This window comes from Bubalus kerabau, chromosome 2, assembly GCF_029407905.1.
Source record: "Bubalus kerabau isolate K-KA32 ecotype Philippines breed swamp buffalo chromosome 2, PCC_UOA_SB_1v2, whole genome shotgun sequence".
NCBI classification, from domain to species: Eukaryota; Metazoa; Chordata; class Mammalia; order Artiodactyla; family Bovidae; genus Bubalus; species Bubalus kerabau.
Genome location: NC_073625.1, coordinates 172,702,812 through 172,727,075, shown reverse-complemented (window position 1 = coordinate 172,727,075; position 24,264 = coordinate 172,702,812). Strand labels below are relative to the sequence as shown.

The window sequence follows — 24,264 nt, the reverse complement described above, 5'->3', positions numbered from 1 at the left end:
GCAGTGGTTGAAACTAAGGCCAACTTAATTCACACTTAAAAGTGCTAGCTGATTGCTGACATGTCTAGGATGCTCAGTCAATACTGGCAAATAATCAAATCTGAGAAAATCACCCGGTAGCAGTCTGCCCATGTAGAGTCACTTCAGCTTCAATTTGGGCTAGGTGTGTGATTTGTTTTAAAAATTAGAATGTGGCAGAGGAGATGCTGAACTGACTTTGGGCCTAAGTGTTAAAAAGGTCTGGCAGCTCCTGGTTTTGTTCTCATGAGAGTCCTGAGTCACCATGTAAGAAGTCTGGTCACCATCAGGGACAAGCAATATGGAGAGAGTAAGAAGCTCTGAGACTAAATGGAAAGAGGGAGAAGTCCAGTCAAGTCTACCTACTGCCTGACTACAATGACCACTGGTAAGAACAGCCAAGGAACTGACCAGCTGAACCCAGCCCAGACTGCAAAACTATGAGTACTAGGTTTTGAAGTGATTTATAATGCAGCAATAGAAACTCAACCCCAAAATACAAATTCTAACAAAGATATATTAGAGAAAAATACATAAGTAATTCTTACTGGAGGTTACAAATTTTAACATGCTTCAAATATAAAGCCCTAATATTTCTAGGTCCAAATAAAAGGGTTTCTAAATTCTATCTTTACTAACTCATGCAACACACAGGTATTAAGTAACTCCTATGTGCTACTATTTCCTAGAAACTGGGGATGTAACAACCAAGAAAACTGCAATAATTCCTTCACTCAGAGAGCTTAAAGTCTTCTCTTTAGTAGAGTGAAAGAGAATTGTTTCATTATATGAAAAGGTAGAGAAATGATTCCTCTATAATAAACAGCACAGATAAACTATTTGTATAACAATCCAAAAGGTATTTGAAAAGTGATCTAGATCAGTGATAATGTTGTTCTACTATGTTCAGAATACCAAAAATAAAAGTATTTTAATTGGAAAAAACTCCATTAACTTTTTATTCTTTATTTACTCCTTGATTGGATAGTTCCTGAAAATGACTAATGGAATTGCAATAGCATATGGATAAGTAAGTAAATAGTACTTAAATTCTAATTTTTCAGAAGCAAAGGAACCCTGATATACAACAGTATGTACAAAAATGAAAAACAAAAACAAAAACAGGTGTACAGAAAAACATTCCAAACTAAAAAGCAGCGTGAGAGAAAAATAAAAATGGAAAGGAGTAATGCATATTCTTGCATTAGCAATGTGGATTGACTACAGCCTGGTACCTGCTTTGAAAAATCTTGGCAAAGAATTTTAAGAAATAATATGTGGCCAGATTTTAGAAAGCTTTAAATATCCAGATAAACAATTTGGAATTCAGAAATGGAGAATCACAGAATGTCTCCCCATGCTGGAATGATAAAGATAAAGAGATGTTTTAAAACATGAACAATACGAAGAAACATAATAAAAACTTAAAGGAAGGGAGGCTGGTTAAAGGGTTATTGCAATGAATAAGGGTTTAAAATAAGGCAAGCTGTAGAAACTATGTGATTAGCCCTCCTAACCTTTTTCATGCATTCAACTGTCTGCCTTTTAACTGTGAGAAGAAAGGTAAATTGAGCCTCACCTCTTTCAAAACTGATGAAAAATAATTTTGAGCTATTGATCTACTAAGTTTAAAATATAATTACAATAAAAGCCATGTCACAACTGAAAGCTATGTCATATAGTTTGATATGTATTGACTTTAAACATGTCAATTACTTCTATTTATTAATGGACTCTAAATTAAAAAGAATGTGAACAGTTTACCCACAGTAATCCTAATACCTTGATACAAAAATGCAGTAATAAAAAGCTGCTATCTCTATTTCATTTACAATACCTGTTTTCAATTATGAGGTAGTGAAATATAGCTGCAGTTTCTTTAGGCTGGATATGTATGAGTGGTAACAAAGCTACTATTACATGACTGAGAAGGGAGCCTAGATAAGCATGATCCAGGCAACGAACAAAGCAGTCCCAAGCTCTATGAGGGAAAAAAAAAAAAGTTAAAAGTCACATCAGTTAATTATTAGCTGAACAAACAATGGTAAATGCAAACAATAAGAATATAAGGCAGCTGTAAAATGTAATAAAGATCAGTCAGTATACTCAAATCAAGTGACCTCTATAATACACTAAGTCAAAAAAAAGCAAGATGAAAAACAAAGCTTATAATATGCTACCTTTTGGGGCAGGATTAATATGAAAAAAAAAAAAGCATCTGTGAGTGTGTATGCATCTGCTTATACTTTTAGAAAGGGAACTACACAAAATAAAATTAGATACATCTATTTTTAGCAATTTAGGAATGACAGCTAGGTTCTTTGAGTGTAACTTATTACACAAATTTGAATTTAGGACAAAGTAAATGTTTTATATGATTTTTAAATAAAATAGATGGAAAAATCAATCTCTAAAAATATTAAGCAAACTGAAACAACTGAACCTCACAATACCAAATAAATGGCACAGACACACAGGAAAAAATTATTTTACATGACTTTAAAACATATTATTCTTTCTTAAAAAATTATCTTTCATATGCTTTTCCATTATAATTTATCACAGAATTTTGAATATAGTAAAACATTATTCTTACTGTACATCTCCAATAAAATTTAGTCAAGAACAAAAAGAAACTTTAAAAAGCTTAAACTGCATTCAGGAGTTTTATTGTTAGCAGTAATACTGAAATTAAACTAAATTAGCAATCAGCCAAATCCTACGTGCCAAAATCTCAATGGCCGAAAAGAAATGTGGAGAGGGTGTTTAAGGGATTAATCTATTTCTAGGGCTTACTTAGGGGGCCATACAATCAAATGTGTGACATTTTATTTGGATTTTAATTCAAACATGTCAACATCTTTGGGGAAAACATCTCTGAGACAATTGGAGAAATCTGAATTTTAGAAGATATTAAGGAAATCCTTATTAATTCTGCTAAGTATAATAATTTATGATGGTTACATATTTTTAAGATGTCCTTATCCATTAGATACATCTAAGGTTTTAGAAAAAAAAATGATATGATATTGGGTTTTCTTTAAAACATTCTAAGTAACAATAACTAGAAGTAGAAGGGTTAAATAAAATCAGATTAACAAGGTTGTTAAACTGAGGTTGGGAAGTGAGTATGCAGGGGTTCATTATATTATTCTATTTCTCAGGATATTAAAAGATTTCACAGCAAAATGTTTTAAAAGAAGTAAACACATTTTCTTTTCAGTGAAAATGCCTCTCTATATTACATCTGGTTTGAACCCAATTTCCCTCAAAGGGATAAGAATTCAAGTTAGTGTTACTGGAAGATGCAAAATATCTAATGAACTCAGGTCGTCATTTACCTGCAACACAATTCAGGAAAATCATCCTTGAATCGAAGGCCAGTTCTCAGCGTGGTCATCATCTTCACCCTCACAGAACTGACATGTTTGGGTCCCATCAATTTCATCAAAGACATTAAACTGTTCAAGGCCTGAAAAGTAAGTAGGGCTTCAAAATAAAGCCATAAACAAGCTGGCAGGAGCAGATGAGCCCTAACGACAAGTGCCTTCCATCCTAATCTCAGTGTATATCTATTCTCTGACAACACAAAGACTAATGGCGGTAGTTTATTTCGTTCAAGTGCTTATGTAAGAATTATAATTTGAAAAATACAAGTTGGGTTCCTTTTTTTTCCTGCTTTTGAAAGTGATTTGTTATTTTGGTCCTTGTGGTCTTCTTAAGCAGTAATTTTCAAATTTATTAAAACCATAATACCTATTTTTTAAACTTCTTTATATATATCCTGAACAGCTATGTAACACATGCATTTATGTCCTAATGGTACTAAATTCAAATGCTCTAATTTAGTAAAACAGGTAACTAATGACATACTCAGAAAATAGTACACACATTTTATTGTGTGGAACACAGAATCAGACTTGTATGAATAGCTTCAGATTCCAATGAATGGGTAAAGAAACTCTCTGGTCAACCTTAACTCTGTGGAAAAACCCGAAAGCTCTTTATGTTTTAAACAAACAAACTCTAGTTTTCTTAGATTTGAGGTTATCCTTTCACTTGGGATAACAATAAGAAAGATTTTACATAGACAGAAGTCGTTTTGGGGATTAAATTCACCAGTTGACACCAAAAGAACACGTATTTGTTGATGAAATTTTTATAGATTAATATTGTACCCCGTCTTTCCTAGCTCTTTAAGGTCATTAAGAAAGTGGAGTACAGATTGAAAAAAAAGCATCTATTCATGGGTTTTTATTATAATTTTACTGACTGCAGAGTGGGAAGCAATAAAAAGGAAAATTTAATCAGTATCTAAAATACTATCCCAAACTACAGGCAAAAATTTCCATTTGTTTGCAATCATAATGAAACTACACTGTGCCAAATGTGTTTAAATATATACAGACAAATACAGAAGTTACTTTACTTTCTATAGCCCAACACTTTTGGTATTCAAAAACACCATGGGACATGACTCACATGAGACCAATTTGGGTTAATGAATTTAAAAATGCAACTTTTGTTTGCTCTGTCAGGGACTGCTGGTCTCTTTTTTTCCCATCGACCTACATGTTGTGATGATGTGAGCCTGAAGCTGCTGGGGCCATCACCTGGCACTTAAGTTAGAGCTAATCCAAGGAAATTTGAGCTAAGTGATTAATTCTGAGAATACAATATCCAAAATCAGGTTACGCCAGAAGCTATGTATTATCTTTATACTTTTAGTTACCTAGGCAACAAATTCCTTCAAGCCACTTTGGGTGAGTTTTCTGTCCCTTATAAACAAAAGAACAGTAAATGATAACATTTTCTTTTCAGAGTCCTCAAAAGCATATGTGAGTTGTTCAGGAATACAGAATATCATGTTTGATAATTTTTTTTCTTTGAATGTTTGCAGCTAGAAGCAGATGTCTCCTACATATTCTATAAGAATTCTGTTCTGGCCCTTTGTAACCAACTATCATCACCTACCATTTTCTTATCTTCAATGCCAACACTGGAGCTTAGTAACTGCATATTGAAAAAAGCCAAAATGCCCAACAACTTGGGTTGCAAATAATCAGCCTAAGGGGAAAAAACCAACACATAAAAAAGGTATTGCATAGTTTCATACAGACCAAATTTCATAAGTCAACCATTTACTTAATATCATTTCTGTTTTATCTAACTACGTTAGAATACTGGAAATAACCAGTTGCAGAATTACATTTCTCCCAAAGCATATATTTTCACATGTAATACTTTAAAAATTAATAAAACTGATTCACAATTATTATGATAATATATGAGATAATATATGATTAAATAGTTCTGTACCGTGAGAAAATCATAAGCCTTTGAATTAGAGTTGAGCTATGATAGACTCCTCAGGATCTGACTCATGTCAGGATCCAGAGTGGTGAGGATATTTATCTTAAGGAGAAGAAGAGAAAAAGACAAGTGAATGTCCTTATTTAGAGCATTTAGAGCTAAGGTGGGAAAAAAAGTTACTTGAACAAGGAACAGGTACTCTGCCAGAGGGGCTTTTTCCAGGTGCCACTAGTGGTAAAGAACCTGCCTGCCAGTGCAGGAGACAGAGAGATACAGGCTCGATCCCTGGGTCGGGAAGATCCCCTGGAGCAGGAAATGGCAACCCATTCCAGTATTCTTGCCCGCAGAATCCCAGCAGAGGAGGCTGGTGAACTACAGTCCAAAGGGTCACAAAGAGTCAGACACAACTGAAGCAACTTAGCACACATGCACACACACCCAGAATAACAGTCTGCCATAGCAGTCAATATCCCCTGAGGAAATAGTAAAAGGGCTACAAACCTTGGGCATCAACAGCTACAAGTTAGGTATCACTAATTATGGCATTTTGAGTCTCCTGAAGTAGACAGGGTTAACTCTTTCTTGAAAGAGGGGAGTAGAGGACAGGGTATGGACTTTAAGTCAGCCAAACCTGGGTTCAAATCCCAATTTTAAAACCTCCTAGTTTATGATGTTGGATGAGTTACTCAGCTCTTCTGAGTCTATAAGATGGGAACAATGAAAGTATCAACTGCATAGAGCTGCTGTAGAGATTAAATAAGATAATATGTATTAAATACTTAGAATACAGCTGGGACTTATTACAAACTGGGACTGTGAGTACACTGCAAAGAAGAATTTTCCTCTCTATAAAAGTCTTCAACAGGGGGCTTCCCTGGTGGCTCGGTGGTAAAGAATTCATCTGTCAGTACAGGAGACAAGGATTCAATCCCTGGTCCAGGAAAATCTCACGTGCTGTGGAGCAACTAGGCTTGTGAATCACAACTACTGAGCCTGTGCTCTAGAGCCCAGGAATGACAACTACTGAGCCCACGTGCTGTAATTACTGAATCCTGACTGCCTGTGCTCCACAACAAGAGAAGCCACTGCGATGAGAGGCCAGCATTCCACATCAAAGAAAAGGTTCCACTCACCACAACTAGAGAAAAGCCTGCACAGTGACAAAGACCCAACAGAGCCAAAAATAAAAAAAATAAAAAATCTTTAACAAAATTAGTTAGGACAAGGACATGAGTAATGTGCATGTTTAAGCTTCCACAATAAACACAATGAAGCTGTGATTAAAAAAAAAAAACAAAAAACTTCACGTATAGGCAAGAAAAGGGACCAAAAACAAGAAGCGGAGCTGGGGAGAAGCAGCAATTAGAATATTTTCCAACTCCAGGAAAAAGTTGCATTGTTTGACACTGAAGTACCTAATTCAAGCATCTTTAGGTCACACATGCTACCAGGCTGGGTGAGGAGGTAAGAAGGGTGCACACTAGCTCACTGTAGAGAGGAAGCTTAGTGTCCAGCACATTTTCCAGTTAGATGTTGGGATAAACTTTTTTCTCTTGCAGAGTACAGAGAATCATCTATTTACCAAAGCCTAAAACAGCACTTAATTTACAAACTTCCAATTTGGATTAAGACTCAAGTTTAATATGTCATAATTCACTAATTGCAAGGTTCTAGCTCATTCTTAAATGAAAAGTTGATACAGGTGATACTCACATAATCTATGTCAACATTCTAATTTTAAAGCTCTTACATTTAGACAAATAATTTATTTGTCTGCCATTCACCAAATATTTATTATGTATGTCTAGAATACTCTGCCAGGTACAAGTGTACAAGATAAGCAGTCACTTTCTCCCTACTAGCTTACATGCGAGACTGATAGAAGAAGATGACATTTAATAAGTAAGTATGTAAATAAGTTTGTAATAAGTGCTATAAAGAAACAGACATGGTCACATGAGACAGAAGAACTGGGATGAAGTGATTGGGAATTTAGACGGGATAATCAAGAAACTCTGAGATCTAAAGAATGAGAAACATCCAGGAGAAAATTTCAAGTAAAGAGACTATCTACTGTAAAGGTTGTGAAGGAAGAAAAAGCTTGACATCTTTAAGAAATACAAACAATATGAAACATAGGCAGAAAGGAAGATAAAAGTTACACAATATGTGAGGGTGGAAAAGTATGCACCACATAGAGCCTTATAGATTAGAGTAATGAAAATCTCAGAAGAAATTTAACCAAGGGAATGAGTTTAAGCTGTCAGAAGAGTACTTCAAATGCTGTGTCAGTAACTGATTAAAGACGTAGGAAAGACAGAGCAAAAAGAGAGAATAATTAGGAAGTGATCACAGTTGTCCTGGAGAAAGATGATGGTCACTTGTATAAGGGTGGTGGCTGAAGATAAGGAAAGACAGACTTGGGGGTCAGACTTGAAAGGACTTGTTGATACTTAACTTTAAGGATACAGGAAATAGAGGGCTCATGAATGCCTTCCAGGTTTTGATCTGAGGAACTGATATCCGAGGACAGATATTGTAGACATTGGTACCATTTCCTGAGAAGTAAAGACTATGAGAGGAACAGACTAGGGAAGGAAAATAAAGATTTTTATAATTTGGGCTTCCATAGTGGCTCAGATGGTAAAGAATCTGCCTGCAAGGCAGGAGACCCAGATTCAATCCCTGGGTCGGGAAGATCCCCTGGATAAGGGAACCAGTGGCAACCCACTCCATTATTCTTGCCTGGAGAATTCCATGGACAGAGGAGCCTGGCAGGCTACAGTCCATGGCATCACAAAGAGTCAGACATGACTGACTGACTAACATTGGGGAATGGAAATGTAACGTTTGGACTTGTTTGAGATGTTTAAAAGACAGGCAAATATAGATGACAAAGAGGAAGTTGGACAGTCTCCGTTTGCCAATTTCCTTCATCCTCAGATCCATTCTCTGTCCTTTTCTGCCTGCCTATCTCTGCCTATTTCCAAGGCAAACCATTCAATATCACAGTAATCCAAGTATACCCAAACAGTAATGCTGAAGAAGCTGAAGTTAAATGGTTCTTTGAAGACCTATAAGACCTTCTAGAACTGACACCCAAAAAAGATGTCCTTTTCATCAGAGGGGACTGGCATGCAAAAGAAGGAAGTCAAGAGATGACTGGAGTAACAGGCAAATTTGGCTTTGGAATACAAAATGAAGCAGGGCAAAGGCTAACAGAGTTTTGCCAAGAAAATGCACTGATCATAGCAAACACCCTCTTCCAACAACACATGAGAAGACTATACATGGAGATCACCAGATGGTCAACACCGAAATCAGACTGATTACATTCTTTGCAGCCAAAGATGGAGAAACTATATATAGTCAGCAAAAACAAGACCGGGAACTGAAGGTGGCCCAGATCATGAACTTATCGCCAAATTCAAACTTAAGTTGAAGAAAGTAGGGAAAACCACTAGACCATTCAGGTATGACCTAAATCAAATCCCTTACGCTTATATACTGGAATTGACAAATAGATTCAAGGGATTAGATCTGATAGACAGAGTGCCTGAAGAACTACAGATGGGAGTTCATGGCATTGTACAGGGGGCAGTAATCAAGACCATCCCTAAGAAAAAGAAATGCAAAAAGGCAAAACAGTTGTCTGAGGAGGCCTTACAAATAGCTGAGAAAAGAAGAGAAGTGAAAGGCAAAAGAGAAAAGGAAGGATATACACATCTGAATGCAGAGTTTCAAAGAATAGCAAGGAGAGATAAGAAAGCCTTCCTCAGTGATCAATGCAAAGAAACAGAGGAAAACAACAGAATGGGAAAGACTAGAGATGTCTTCAAGAAAAGTAGAGATACCAAGGGAACATTTCATGCAAAGATGGGCACAATAAAGGACAGAAATGGTATGGACCTAACAGAAGCAGAAGATATTAAGAAGAGGTGGCAAGAATACACAGAAGAACTGTACAAAAAAGATCTTCACGACCCAGATAATCATGATGGTGTGACCACTCACCTACAGCCAGACATCCTGGAACGTGAAGTCAAGTGGGCCTTAGGAAACACCACTACAAACAAAGCTAGTGGAGGTGATGGAATTCCTGTTGAGCTATTTCAAATCCTAAAAGATGATGCTATGAAGTGCTACACTCAATATGCCAGCAAATTTGGAAAATTCAGCAGTGGCCACAGGACTGGAAAAGGTCAGTTTTCATTCCAATTCCAAAGAAAGGCAATGCCAAAGAATGTTCAAACTACCACACAATTGCACTCATCTCACACACTAGTAAAGTAATGCTCAAAATTCTCCAAGCAGCCAGGCTTCAACAATATGTGAACAGTGAACTTCCAGATGTTCAAGCTGGTTTTAGAAAAGGCAGAGGAACCAGAGATCAAATTGCCAACATCCGCTGGATCACTGAAAAAGCAAAAGAGTTCCAGAAAAACATTTATTTCTGCTTTATTGACTACTCCAAGGCCTTTGACTGTGTGATCACAATAAACTGTGGAAAATTCTGAAAGAGATGGGAATACCAGACCACCTGACCTGCCTCCTGAGAAATCTGTATGCAGGTCAAGAAGCAACTGGACATGGAACAACAGACTGGTTCCAAATTGGGAAAAGAGTATGTCAAGGCTGTATATTGTCACCCTGCTTATTTACTTATATGCAGAATACATAATGCTAAATGCTGGACTGGATGAATCACAAGCTGGAATCAAGATAGCCAGGAGAAATATCAATAGCCTCAAATACATAGATGACACCACTCTTATGGCAGAAAGGGAAGAGCTAAAGAGCCTCTTGATGAAAGTGAAAGAGGAGAGTGAAAAAGTTGGCTTAAAGCTCAACATTCAGAAAACAAAGATCATGGCATCCAATCCTATCACTTCATGGTAAACAGATGGGTAAACAGTGGAAATAGTGAGAGGCTTTATATTTTTGGGCTCCAAAATCACTGCAGATGGTGACTGCAGCCATGAAATTAAAAGATGCTTGCTCCTTGGAACGAAAGCTATGACCAACCTAGATAACATATTAAAAAGCAAAGACATAATTTTTGACTTTGACTAAGTGGACCTTTGTCAGCTAATTGCTAGGGAGAAGCAGCAATTAGAATATTTTCCAACTCCAGGAGAAAGCTGCATTGTTTGACACTGAGGTACCTAATTCATGTATCTTTAGGTCACACATGCTACCAGGTTGGGTGAGGAGGTAAGAAAGGTGTACAGCTCACTGTAGAAAGGAAGCTTAGGGTCCGTCTAGTCAAAGCTATGGTTTTTCCAGTAGTCCTATACGGGTGTGAGATTTAGACTATAAAGAAAGTTGAGCGCCAGGAAATGATGCTTTTGAAGTGTGGTGTTGGAGAAGACTCCCTTGGACTGCAAGGAGATCAAAGCAGTCAGTCCTAAAGGAAATCAGTCCCGATATTCATTGCAAGGACTGATGCTAAAGCTGAAACTCCAATACTTTGGCTACCTGATATGAAGAACTGATTCTATTGGAAAAGACCCTGATGCTGGGAAAGATTGAAGGCAGGAGAAGGGGATGATAGAGGATGAGATGGTTGGATGGCATCACCAACTTGATAGACATGAGTTTGAGCAAGCTCCAGGAGTTGGTGATAAACAAGGAAGCCTGGTGTGCTGCAGTCCATGGGGTGGCAAAGAGTCAGACACGACTGACTGACTGAACTGAACTGCACTGATGTGCCTGGGAGGCCAATCAGATTTCATCACTCAAGATTCCTTTTCCTCTGGGTTTCCCACTAAATTCAGTCAAGTGGAGCCACCAACAGGGGAACATAGGGCAGGAGTAGAGACTGTTGTATTTATAACTTCCTGCACTATCTGGGTTGTGAGGTGCTTCTGGCAGTGGTTATATTCCTCCACAACAAGAGCCCTTCCCAAGCACCATGGTTCTAGCTCTCTAGTGATACCATTTCTTCTTGCCCAGGAGGAAGGAGAGCATGTTTTCTGCTGTTTCTAGTCTTGGGTTTCTTAACATTCCCTGCTAGTTCTCTTAACCTTGCTTATGTCAATGAAAATAGCCCCTTCATTAAATTATTTTCAATGAAACATTTGCATGTTTGCCATCTATTTCCTGCCAGGACCTAACTTGGATTAAGTCCACAAACCCAAAGTTCAAGAGAGCTCTGGACTAGAATTTCAATTATAAAATCATCAAAATATAGATCATATTAAAGGATCAGAGGAATTCACATTCCCTCTCAATTAACGAGAGAATATTTACAGAGAAAAAGACCCAATTACATAGTACTGAATGTAACATATGGAGAGTAAGTAGATAAAGTACAGATTAAGAATGAGTGGACAATCACCAATGAATGAATATATGAATGAATATTATACACACACACACACACACACACACATATATATATGAATATACAATGGAATACTGTCCTCAGTCGCTCAGTCATGTCTGACTCTGTTATGCCATGGACTATAGCTTGCCAGGCTCCTACGTCCATGAGGATTCTCCAGGCAAGAATGCTGGAGTGGGTTGCCATGCCCTCCTCCAGGGGATCTTCCCAACCCAGGGATCCAACCCAGTCTCCTGCATTGCATGAGGATTCTTTACTGTCTCAGCCACCAGGGAAGCCCAAGAATACTAAAGTGGGTAGCCTATTCCTTCTACAGGGGAATTTTCTAACCCAGGAATTGAACCAGGGTCTCCTACATTGGATTCTTGACCAGCTGAACTACCCGGGAAGCCAAGTGGAATACTACTCAGCCATAAAAAGAATGAAATAATGCCATTTTCAGCAACATGGGTGAACCTAGAGATTATCACACTAAACGAAATGTCAGAAAGAGAAAGACAAATACTATATGCTATCACTTATACATGGAATCTAAAACATGGCACAAATGAACTTATCTATGAAAAGAAACAGATTCACAGACATAGAGAACAGACTTGTGGTTGCAGGAGTGGGAGAGGGATGGATTGGGAGTTTGTGATTAGCAGATGCAAACTATTATATATAGAATGAACAAATAGCAAGGCCCTACTGTATAACACAGGGAACTATATTCAGTATCATGTAACAAACCATAACAGAAAGGAATATGAAAAAGAATAGATACATATGTATAACTGAGTCACTGTGCTTCACAACGGAAATTAACAAAACATTGTAAATCAACCATACTTCAATATTTATTAAACATTAATATTAATAACATTAAATATTATTAAAATAAATTAAGAAATAAAGAATGAGTAGACAGTGAAGCAAAAAGAATATTAAGAAAATATGGTGTCACAGATGTCACATAGGAAGGGATGTGTCAGGTGTACTGAACACCAGTGAAAGTCAAATAAGACAGAAAAAGAGAAGCAACCACTGGATTTGATAGCAGGAAGATCATTTTTGACCTTGACAAGATGAAAATTTCAGTCAGTTCAGTTCAGTTCAGTTGCTCAGTTGTGTCCAACTCTTCGCGGCCCCATGAATCGTTGCACACCAGGCCTCCCTGTCCATCACCAACTCCCGGAGTCACCCAAACTCATGTCCATCGAGTCGGTGATGCCATCCAGCCTCTGTCGTCTTCTCATCCTCTATCGTTCCCTTCTCCTCCTGCCCCCAATCCCTCCCAGCATCAGAGTTTTTTCCAATGAGTCAACTCTTCGCATTAGGTGGCCAAAGTACTGGAGTTTCTTTAGCATTATTCCTTCCAAAGAACACCCAGGATTGATCTCCTTTAGAATGGACTGGTTGGATCTCCTTACAGTCCAAGGGACTCTCAAGAGTCTCCTTCAACACCACAGTTCAAAAGCATCAATTCTTCGGCGCTCAGCCTTCTTCACAGTCCAACTCTCACATCCATACATGACCACTGGAAAAACCATAGCCTTGACTAGATGGACCTTTGTTGGCAAAGTAATGTCTCTGCTTTTGAATATGCTATCTAGGTTGGTCATAACTTTCCTTCCAAGGAGTAAGCATCTTTTAATTTCATGGCTGCAATTTCAGTAGAATATTTCAAACAGAGTCAGAGTTGAATGAGCTAAAGAATGGTGCTAAATGAGAAAGCCAAGACAGAAACCTCTCAAGATATTTTGCTGATAGTACTTTGAATACCTTCAAAGAATGAAGACAATCAAAAGAAAAAAATAGTAAGTCTGAGAGTTATATGTTTTTTCTACAAGAAATAAAATAGTAAGATGATTTCAGATACAAATTTAAGACAGGGAAAGACAAAAAGGAATATTTTCTAACCTGCCTTAAACCCAACAAAGAATTTAAATATAGTTTAGAACTGATAAAGTTAGTATGTTGTGCCAAGGGAGGGATAGTGGCACCAGGGGAAGCTATGAATGTATTCTGATCCATAGTGAAAAGGTAGTGAAGAAAAATAAACAGCTTTACCCAGTGAAAAAATAAAATCTAAAATCATTTGAAAATGTATATTTTTCAATCCTGATATGTATGCTGTGACCATGCAATTTAAATAAACAATCTTTTCAAAACAAAAATTCCAATTTAAAATTTAAATAAATCTCTAGCATTTGGGAAATACATAAAACACATGTTTTTTCAATTCCATAAAGCTACAAAAAGGAGATAAACAAACCAAAAAACCCATATAATGTATTCCTTACCATAAGTTCAGGTGATGTGATATCTCTTGGACCTTGATATGGATCATCACTAGATGCAAATGAGGCAAGTATTGACAAACCATTGAAAACCTGTTGATAGTGTTCTCCAATACGGAGCAATAATTCATTATGCAGTCCTTGGAAATCTTGTCTCAGCAGGCTCCCCAGTTCAATTTCTGTTTCATTCTAACCCAAAGATACATTAAAAAAAAAAAGCTGTTTTTCTCCTCCATACTAACATCTTGGAAATAAGTGTATTGATTTTAATATACTATACTTAATCAGGAGCTCTGGATCAGGTGACAAGAATTACTAATAATATTAAAAAAGGCATTGGAAAAGGACTCTAATCTTGACTTTTCCTGGTAGGTTTGCCATGTACTACAGGTAAAAAAGTGAAGTGATCAGACTTTGTTTTGAAATAAAATTTTTAAAAGGGAGTATAGTTTTTTATAAAGTTTTAAAATGTCATTACATTCAAAGAAATGTAACCCCTGAGAGGAAAATTAGTGGCTCTGCCTCTCTCTGCCTTAGCTTTCTCATCCACAAAATGGAAAAATAATAGTACTTTATCTCACCAGGTAACTGAGAAGAGTTAATGCAAGTGAAATAATCCAAAAAATTGCTTAGCAAAGTTTCTGACATGTAAGCATTGGAATGCTGTTACCATTCCACTTTCATAACACAGATTTTCTTTCTCAAAATGAATAAATACACTCAATATTCAAAAAGACTCATGTAGAAACAGATCCATAGCTGGCATATCATGAAATATAGGAAATAAATTAACACTGGAGAAAAACAATAGTTACATATGCATATCTGACAGGTTCTCTTGTTCCCATGTAGCCTCTTATTCCTCAGATTTTGTTGCTACTATGACACCAAAAAAAGCAGCACAGGCTATAATTTTAAATTTGAAAACTAGCAAGAAAGTGGGCCAAACTGTAATCAGAGCACTAAGTAACTAAATTCAATGCTGTCATTATACTACAGTTTAAGGATATTGCGTCTTCTGAGAGATATAATTATCTATCATTAGTCATTGATAGTTCCAATCAATAAATTCTAAAATGAAATTAGTTGAGAAGCTGATCCATGAACGGATGACTATCATATACCATCATGGTAAAACAATAAAAAAAAAAAATAACAAAAGAATAATTCTATTTAATACTCTCCTTTGGCCCAGGACAATACTTATTTATGTACCACTTGAACTTATATTACCCTAAGATAGATTATAAACTACTCACTCTACTTCTATAAGAATGTCACAACAGCTTTCCTATAATACTAATTTATACAAAAGAGTAAAACATATACAAATATTCAATTACCTTTAGATAATGAAGGGCACGTTCTAATTCATCCTTGGAACAGGAGCAAACCAAATGGGAAAAAATATACTTGAAGTTATTTATTAAAATCTCTCTACGATTGACATTTAATTGTTTTCCTAAAGTTCGAATGAGAGCAGAAGCTGCAGGGCTTGCTTTGGCAGCAAGGTCAGGTAGCAACACTTGTAATGTTCTCTGAAAAAGAAACACTGCAATTACCAAAAAGCACATTTGACCAGGTGATAAAATATTCACATGAGCTATGTACAAAAATAATTAAAAATACCACCCAAATTTGGAGTCCATCTACGACATATCTGAATTCAGATTGACTACTTATTCACTCAACAGACGTGTGCTGAGCATCTACTATGGCACAGGCACTGCAGACACAGCAGGGAAAAATAGGCAAGGTTCCTGACAGTATCAAGTTTACACGGAGGTGGGGAGAGATAGAAATAAATAAACTAATGTTCAAGTAGCAAAGAAAATAATTTCTCATTAGTACATATTCATGCTCTTAATTAAAGCAGAGGTTCCAAGCTTGATTTATTATTTGAGGTAACTAATATTTAGACAATAAACAAGAGGAACCATAAATACAGTATTTTACCTTCTTCAAATTAAGAAGTTGATGCTACACTATTAAAGAAAACCTTTTTAATACACCGCCATCCCAACATGGCAACAAATCTATTTTGATTTTGATCTATTTCCTTTAAGATCTTGTTCTTAAATAATATATAAAATTCCAAACATAAAACGATTGGCCTTTCATTTATTCACATATCAAACGAACAACTACTACATGTCAGTGACTATTACAGGCACTGAAGATGTGACAATAAACAAGACCCAAGCCCTACCCTCAGAGGCACTTACACCTTATTTGTGTTATGTCTTTCAACTTAATGTTAATCCAGTAAGACTGGACATTATAAGGTAGTTTCTACCAAGTATTTATAATTATTGTGTTACAGTGCATAATATTTTATGACCTAATTATTAGATACTTAAGTTTCTTCTCAGGGTTTTGTTTATTTGATACTTGGAAAATGCTGAAGTAAACCTCTGTGCTTTGAGGCCCCCAGATGAAATTACTGAATGAAAAGGTTAAAAATATCTTTGTGGTCCTTAATGTATAGTATCATAGTTCCTTCTAAGATTTGTCCAATTTACACACAATTTAATTTTGTTAAAATATAAAATGCTGTAGGGAAAATTTCTACATAGATCATTATTATAATTTATTAACTAATAATAATAAACTTTGCCTTTGGGAAAACATAAGAAGATAACCTACACCATCCATCTTTGAAACCTCAGCCCCACTAATGACTTTTCAAAGGCTTCCCAAACCACTACATACTACAAATTCGATTATCTGAATTCACATGTCATCTATAGCATTATTTTGTACTCCCACTTTTTAGGGATAGATATGATCATATTAGACTTTGCATTACCAACGAAACCCATCATAGCACTAAAGACATAAATGCTTGGTAAATGGAATTAATTAGCATTAATTAATTAGTATTAACTTTTCAAGATAGCTAACCATAAAGAGCAATGACTCAAAACAACACATATTTCACTTTTATAACATAAGTAATATTATATCAAAGTCAAAAGATAACACGTAAATTTGAAAATCTATGGTCCTCATTATACTTGCCAGATAATAAACAATGCCAGATTTTCTTAAAAAATAGAGAGAATGGAATAAACACAAAATACTGCACTGAAAACCTCAATAAAGTCAACTATACTTTGCAACGTACAGTAAGGAAACGATTAAGATCAGGAAAATCAAAAACATTGGCAATTTCAGACAAGGTATTTAAAGCCATTTCTCGCTGGTGAGCCACATCTTGTTTTCGCATCTCAGCATTCTGGCATGGAGTACTAGGAAGTGCCGTCATCTGACTGGAGTGGAGGGATTCTACCAAAAACTAGAGCAAAATGATGTTAGTTTTCACACAAGGAAGAACATTTAACTATTATGCTTTAGGCTAACACAAAGGCCAGTATCAGGGTTCTAAACATATTACCTGAATAGTTAATTTAATTTTTATAACAACCTTAATGAGGTATATATAAACACCCTTTTATAGATGAAGTAACCAGGCTTAGTTAAACTGGAATACGTTCTTAAGGATTACACCACTAGCACAGAGCAAAGCCTGTATTTTAACATTTCCCAACTTTTCAGACTGAACCTTTCTTGAATGAACCTTTCTTAAAACAAAGTACCTTATCCATAATATCAAAGCATAAAAAAGTTTATCACTGAAAGAAAGACTAATAAAAAAAAGACTTCTCTTAACAGATTAACAATAGAGTAATAATTATTATAAGATGATTTTTTTCCCCTCTCCCATTTATAGCCTACATCTTCAGACTAGGATGCTAAAATATAAAATGACAAGATGTAGTGTCTTTTAAATAAACCAAATACATCATTAAAAAAGAAATCTCTCTCTTAAGAAAAGTAAAACATATATATGTTCTTTTTTAGCTTTTGCAAAGTAATGCTATTTCCTTTAGTCAAGGCCAGTGCTGAATCTCACCTGACAGATAGGTTTCTTATACTGGCTGAAAAAGTTCTGCAGTTTAACACTTTTAGCCGCAACCAGCGCTCTAATTTCCGTGTACGCTGCTCCAGAGACAGATGCTGACTTGGATAATAAACAGTGCAATAAATGCAAGAGGGCAAAAGGTACCAAATCTCCTTTTGCTGCCCTAAAATTATTTAAAAAAAAATTATTATCAATGTCTTGAAAATAAAAATTACTATAAATAAATGCAAACTGTTATCACACTTCTCTCTGTAACATCACAACTCTCATATTACCATTTCTAACAGCAGGTAAACAAAAAAAGGTGAATGGCCAAAATAAATAAGAAAGTCTACGAAAGCTGCCAAACTTACCTTCCAATATCCCCTGTTGTAAGAATCAAGGTATCCTTCAATTCATTATTTCTTGAGATCTGAGCATGTGTATATGCTTCCTTCATCCTTAAGACAAAAAGCTAGAACAATAATATTAACTAGTTAAAGAAATTTTTAGAACCAGGTTTATGAAAATACATAAAAATAATAAAAATTTAAAAGTCATCAACCTCTTTTATAAATCCATCCTCAGCATCCAAGGATTCCAATATATGCTTGATATTTCCACTAAAAGCCACTCTAACATCCTTGTCTGGATCTTCCATTAAATTTAATAAAGTTCCAAGAACCATTTTTACATCTGTTTCATCTTCTCTAAAATCAAGATGCTTACAAAGATGATGCAGATTTTCTATGAAAGCTAAAAACAAGAGCATATAATACCTAAGTTAACATATTACATTAAAAAGTTGTACTATAAAAATATTGCCAATAAATAGTACACTACAAAGAACGCTAAGTTGTCTTATAAAATCAATATTTTGTGTTTAAATTTGTAAAGCATATAGAATTGTGGAGGATTAAAATGAATACGTGAAAAACTAATACCTATAAATTTAAATTTACTTTAAGAATTTCACTGGTGGTCCAATGGTTAAGAATCTGCCTGCCAGTGCAGGGGACATGGGTTCCATCCCTGGTCAGGAAAGACCTCACTTGCCACAGAGCAACTATGCCAATGCACTACAACTATTGAGCTTGAGCTCTAGAAGCTGTGAGCCACAGCTTCTGAGGCCTGCCCTATAGAGTCTGTGCTCCACAACAAGAGAAGCCACCACAAGGAGAAGCCTGCACAACTCAACAAAGGATAGCCCTGCTCACCCTAACTACAGAAAGATGGCATGTAGCAACAAAGATCCAGCACAGGCAAAAATAAATAATCTTTTATATTAAAAAAAATTATTTTATGCTTTTTAGTAAAAGTTTTACATAATTTAAATCTAAAATAAATTCTAGAATTTTTAAAGTTATAAAATGATTACTCACTCAGATTTTTTAAATTACTGGGATAGACTTAAAAGCACATTTCTGTAATATAAAGAAGTGTGAATAAAGGGAAAGCTTGTTGTTTTTGTTGTTTAGTCATTAAGTTGTGTCCAACTCTTTTGCTACCCCATGGACTGTAGCCCACCAGGCTCCTCTGTCCACAGGATTTTCCAGGCAAGAATACTGGAGTGGATTGCCATGTTCTTCTCCAGGGAATCTTCCCCAACCAGAGATCGAACCCATGCCTCCTGCTCTGGCAGATATGTTCTCTACCATTGAGCCAGAGAGTCTCTTGGACTGTAAGGAGATCCAACCAGTCAATCCTAAAGGAAATCAGCCCTGAATATTCACTGGAAGGACTGATGCTGAAGCTGAAACTCCAATACTTTGGCCACCTGATGTGAAGAACTGACTCGTTGGAAAAGACCCTGATGCTGGGGAAGATTGAAGGCAAGAGGAGATGGGGATGACAGAGGATGAGATAGTTGGATGGCATCACTGGCTTGATGGACATGAGTTTGAGTAAGCTATGGGAGTTGGTGATAGACAGGGAACTCTGGCATGCTGCAGTCCATGGGGTCGCAAAGAGTCTGACACAACTCAGTGACTCAACAACAATAACCACCCAAAGCAAGCCATCATCCAAGTATGTGTATATATTTCACGCTCCCAACAAATTCATACACCATTACCATTGGAAAGTGGTAAAGATAAAATCTATACTCCTCAGGGGGCAAAGTATCAGACTATTTGAAGTTCTGAAGGTCCAAAGCAGTGGCAGGGACACATTAAAAAGGTCCCTGGGATCACTAAAGAGGATACAGCATACTGAACCTCACAATATTGAACTAAACAACAGGTATGTCCCTTACACTGTCCAATCACAAGAGCATTTTAAAACTTTAAAAATTATTTCCCTTGTTAGTTCTGTGATACAGTCTAATATCAGATATCCTGTTTATGAATAATTACATAAGCACTGAATCTATCAAGCAAGTCTAATTTTTTACGGCTTCAGGCTAACTCTACCATTGTTTTTGTTGTTTTTTTTTTAAAGGAGCTTAAATAGGTTTTAAAATATTAAATAAATCATAACAAACCACTTACCAAGTTTCACTGGGCTAGGTGTTTTTTTTTTCAGTAGGAAAAGGAATGGCTTGCAAACAGAAGCTTTTAGTCGAGAAGATGAACATTCAGGTTGAGAAGCGACTTTTAGGCTCTTACATAAGAGGTCAATATGCCCATATTCAGAGAGAGTTTCTGTTAAAGAACTTGTCAAATAAAACTTGCCATGAAGTGTACAGACAAGCTGACCAAGTACAGATGCAAATTCTTTTTTGACAATGTCAGAATCATCTTTGACTTTATCTCTGGGGGGGAAAAAAAGTACTAAATCTTTTGGTTTAATTTTGTGGTCTAAATAGTCTTGTCTCATTTGGGGAAAAAGTACTGATTAAACAAAGAATAGAAGCAAAAAAAATTTAAATTCTAAAACTAAAAGCAACATTTGTTCTATATATCCAGCAATAAACATAAATTTGTATATATGATATCTGTTCAATCAAGTTGTATATTCAAATTAAAATATTAATACATACACAAGAATCTTGGGAACTCTGTTATAAGGATTCTGCTGCTGCAGTAAGATAAAGAATCCATTAATACAACTTGTCCGGATTACTTCATGAGAGCTCTGCAGGGCCCAGCTGTAAACTGCTGTTCTCCACTCAAGGTGTATTCTTCTTGGAAACAGAGTTAGAAGAAATACACATCGTGATTGGGCCTGTGGTGCTAAAAAAATTAAGTCTATTAATCAAGATTTCTAAGTGTTAATTTTACATACACACACCATACATACTTATTCCTTATTATAAAGTCAAATAACATTTAAAATATATACAGCATTTAATTTAAAACTCCTTTTCCATTTATTAAGCACGTGCACTAAAAAAGGTCCATGTATAATCTTACTAGTAACAGGGAAATCCAAATTGAAAATTATACCCATCAAATAGCAAAAAATATATATTTGTTTAGGTAGTTACAGCTTTGACTTTTTTTTTTTGGCTACACCATGTAGTTTGTGGCATTTTAGCTCCCTGACTAGGGATCAAACCTGGGCCCTCCACAGTGAAAGCACAAAGTCTTAATGACTGTACTGCCAAGGAATTCCCCCTCTTTTTTAAGATAGCAAAAAATTTAAAATTTGATAATGCCAAGTGCTGGTGAAGATATGAAACAAAAGGAACTCATAGTTTGCTAACAGCAATGTAATTTGGAATGACATCTTTGGAGAACAATGTGGCAGAATAGAGCTGAGGATGCATAAATGCTACAATTTATCCCTTTCTACATGTCTAACTCCTTTTTGAATTATTTAAAAATGTACCTTATTTTGCAATTATTAAAAAACAGAAATGATAAGTATTAGAAGTATTGTATAGAGATAAGTTAAAACAAAACAAATCACACATATAGAATTTTGAGACCACTTACAGTAGCTATCTGAAATCCTCTGGCTTAATGTTAGAAGACTGAGGGCAAATGTGGTCAACTTTAAAGAGTCATCATCAGAATGGAGACAAATCCATGGAAGTGAGAGCATTCCACATAAATCTTCCAGGATATGATCTTCAAATGAAGTGTTTACTACAGAAACACACAATAGGTGATTAATGATATCTTTTCTTTAATCATATTTAGCTATGTCTTCTTTCAATTAAAAAAAAAGACATTCTACACATCAAATGGAATTACAACAAACATTCAATAAACAGGGTTCTTAACATAAAGATGATGTTCTGAGGTCTGCGAATCTGAAGGAATTAAATGTGACTTTATGAAAATATGCATTTATATTTCTAGTAGCATTCTTTAGATTCTTAAAGTAAAATTTAAAAGTTATAAATAATTTCTACTGACTGAAAAAGAATACTGAAAGTATTATACAAATAAATTTAGAACTTATAAATTACTGATACGCTTAACAGAACTGAAATTAAAAATAAACTTTTGAGCATTCCCAACATTGGTTCATTTAGGCCTTAGGCAAAAAACAAAACCTATTTTCATACTGGTTATTGGTTATTTTGATCCATTGCTTTTTTGTACTCACCTTGAATATACATCAAAGCATCATATATTTTTACCACTTTGTCAATAATTGTCTCCAGATCAGGTTTCTGAACAGATTCTAACAAAGTCCTACAGCTCTTAAGCACCTTTGTGTAAAAATCCACAGACAGCCAAGTTATCATTACTGAAGGTTTCTTCTTACACTTCTGTTGACAGTCCTTGAAATTATAGCTGCAGTTAAAACATTTTTTAAGACAACTAAAATGAATTTTATTATAGTCAAAACTAATATTGTAGTAAGCCAAAAGAAATTTTGAGTATAAAACTAACCTAAAACTTTAAACCAATTCAAAGTAAATATGCATATCAATTAATATATCATTATTATTTTAAGTTTAATCTCTTTATGTCAGTCTAAATCACACAAGATTTGGTAATTAAAGTTAATCTATGCTATTTAAATGTGATACCACCAGACTTTAAAATAACAGAAGATACAGCTGTGTAAACCCTTTCTTAATAACAGGACAAAAGCAGACTTTGTCCAAATTAGTTATTACTTCAAGTTATCTCAAATTCCAAATTTAAGGCAATCTGAATTAATATAGCTTCTTTAATGTCCTTCATAACTTTGTATTAGCTCGTTAAGAGTGACCCAGGAAAATGAAAAGATTAAAAAAAAAAAAAGAAAAACAGTGAATCAGGAAACATGGAATAAATGATCATATAAAAAATTATCAAGGAGTGTTGGTCTATAACATGGCAGTAAAAAATAAGACTAAATCTTCAGAGAGGGTTCACACTTTATTCCTTCTGATAGAGTAATTAACCTATATTAACGCTAAACTAAAAATATCTCTAATGAGTTTTAAATTCCTACTTTTATCATCAAAGGGAAAAGTTCTTTTGATGAAATATTTGGCTTGAAGAGCACTGAATTCTGAGTTGTATAAAAAAATGTTCTACCTTTCCACCCCAGAAAATTAGTTCAGGCTTCAGACAAAAAAGAGCCTCAATTTTGAATGTGTAGAGGACATAAAAACATTTACTTCACAGAATTGTTGTCAAGATTAAATAAGATATGTATAGTACTTAACACAGTATCTGGCATTTAGCAGATGCTCAATAAACAATAAATTTCTCTTTCACTGAAAAATTTTGTGTTCTAAGGTCACAAAATCAAGTGAATAAAGAGGTCTTCCAAAACACTAAATTCAAATGTATTACACCCAGAAAATACAAGTTGTTTTTACCAGTCCATGTTTTGATGAGAACAGTGAACAGTACACAGAGCAGTCAGTTGTAGAATGACAGCAATTCCTTCTAAAGTCTCAGTAATAGGATTCTTCACATTATTGGATTCAAGGAAAATTTGAAGGTCCTCAGCCTTCTGTTTCAGTGCACTCCATAATATGCTCTTTTTGTTCATATCCACATGTTTAATTCTGTAATTAATTATAACCAGAGTGTAAAGATTCAAATTCATATGAATTTATATAATCTTGCTCGTACATGAAAAATATTTTAAACAAAAGGCAGCATGTAATGGCAACTACTGACATTTTGTTTGTTTTTTGCTATACAATATGGCTTGCGGGATCTTAGTTCCCCAACCAGGAATTGAACCCAGGCCACAGCAGTGAAAGCACTGAGTCCTCATCACTGGACCACCAGGGAAATCCCTACAACTACTGAAATTTATAACAACTTTTACAGTTGGCTAAAATATGGGAATTCTTTGGTTACATTACAAAAAAAATAATTTGCTAAATTGTTGATAGATGTATAGTCACAGAGATTTTTTAATGTATTAAAAAGTCAAATCAGGCAAGTAAAGACTTTTAAGTAACCATATTTAGTCATGGAATCTTTTATACTAAAATAGACTACAAGAACTATTAGACTTTTTAAGCACTCCTTCGACTACTTATAGAAATAACAAAT

General features: G+C 35.3%; 1 protein-coding gene across 2 annotated transcripts in view; it reads right to left on the bottom strand.

Annotated features, from left to right (window-relative positions):
- The window catches only part of ATR (ATR serine/threonine kinase), a 117,918-nt gene that overhangs the window by 75,735 nt on the left and 17,919 nt on the right, over positions 1–24,264 (bottom strand). For both annotated transcript variants that reach the window (XM_055569451.1, XM_055569452.1), the window contains exons 6-19: positions 23,574–23,765; positions 22,361–22,551; positions 21,742–21,894; positions 20,844–21,036; positions 20,353–20,615; positions 18,429–18,619; positions 18,238–18,338; positions 17,876–18,047; positions 17,087–17,257; positions 15,303–15,497; positions 13,963–14,148; positions 4,993–5,085; positions 3,360–3,490; positions 1,856–1,999 (exon numbers count right to left, since the gene is read on the bottom strand). In XM_055569451.1, coding sequence (XP_055425426.1) covers positions 1,856–1,999; positions 3,360–3,490; positions 4,993–5,085; positions 13,963–14,148; positions 15,303–15,497; positions 17,087–17,257; positions 17,876–18,047; positions 18,238–18,338; positions 18,429–18,619; positions 20,353–20,615; positions 20,844–21,036; positions 21,742–21,894; positions 22,361–22,551; positions 23,574–23,765 — 2,376 coding nt within the window. The remainder of the gene's footprint in view (positions 1–1,855; positions 2,000–3,359; positions 3,491–4,992; positions 5,086–13,962; positions 14,149–15,302; positions 15,498–17,086; positions 17,258–17,875; positions 18,048–18,237; positions 18,339–18,428; positions 18,620–20,352; positions 20,616–20,843; positions 21,037–21,741; positions 21,895–22,360; positions 22,552–23,573; positions 23,766–24,264) is intronic.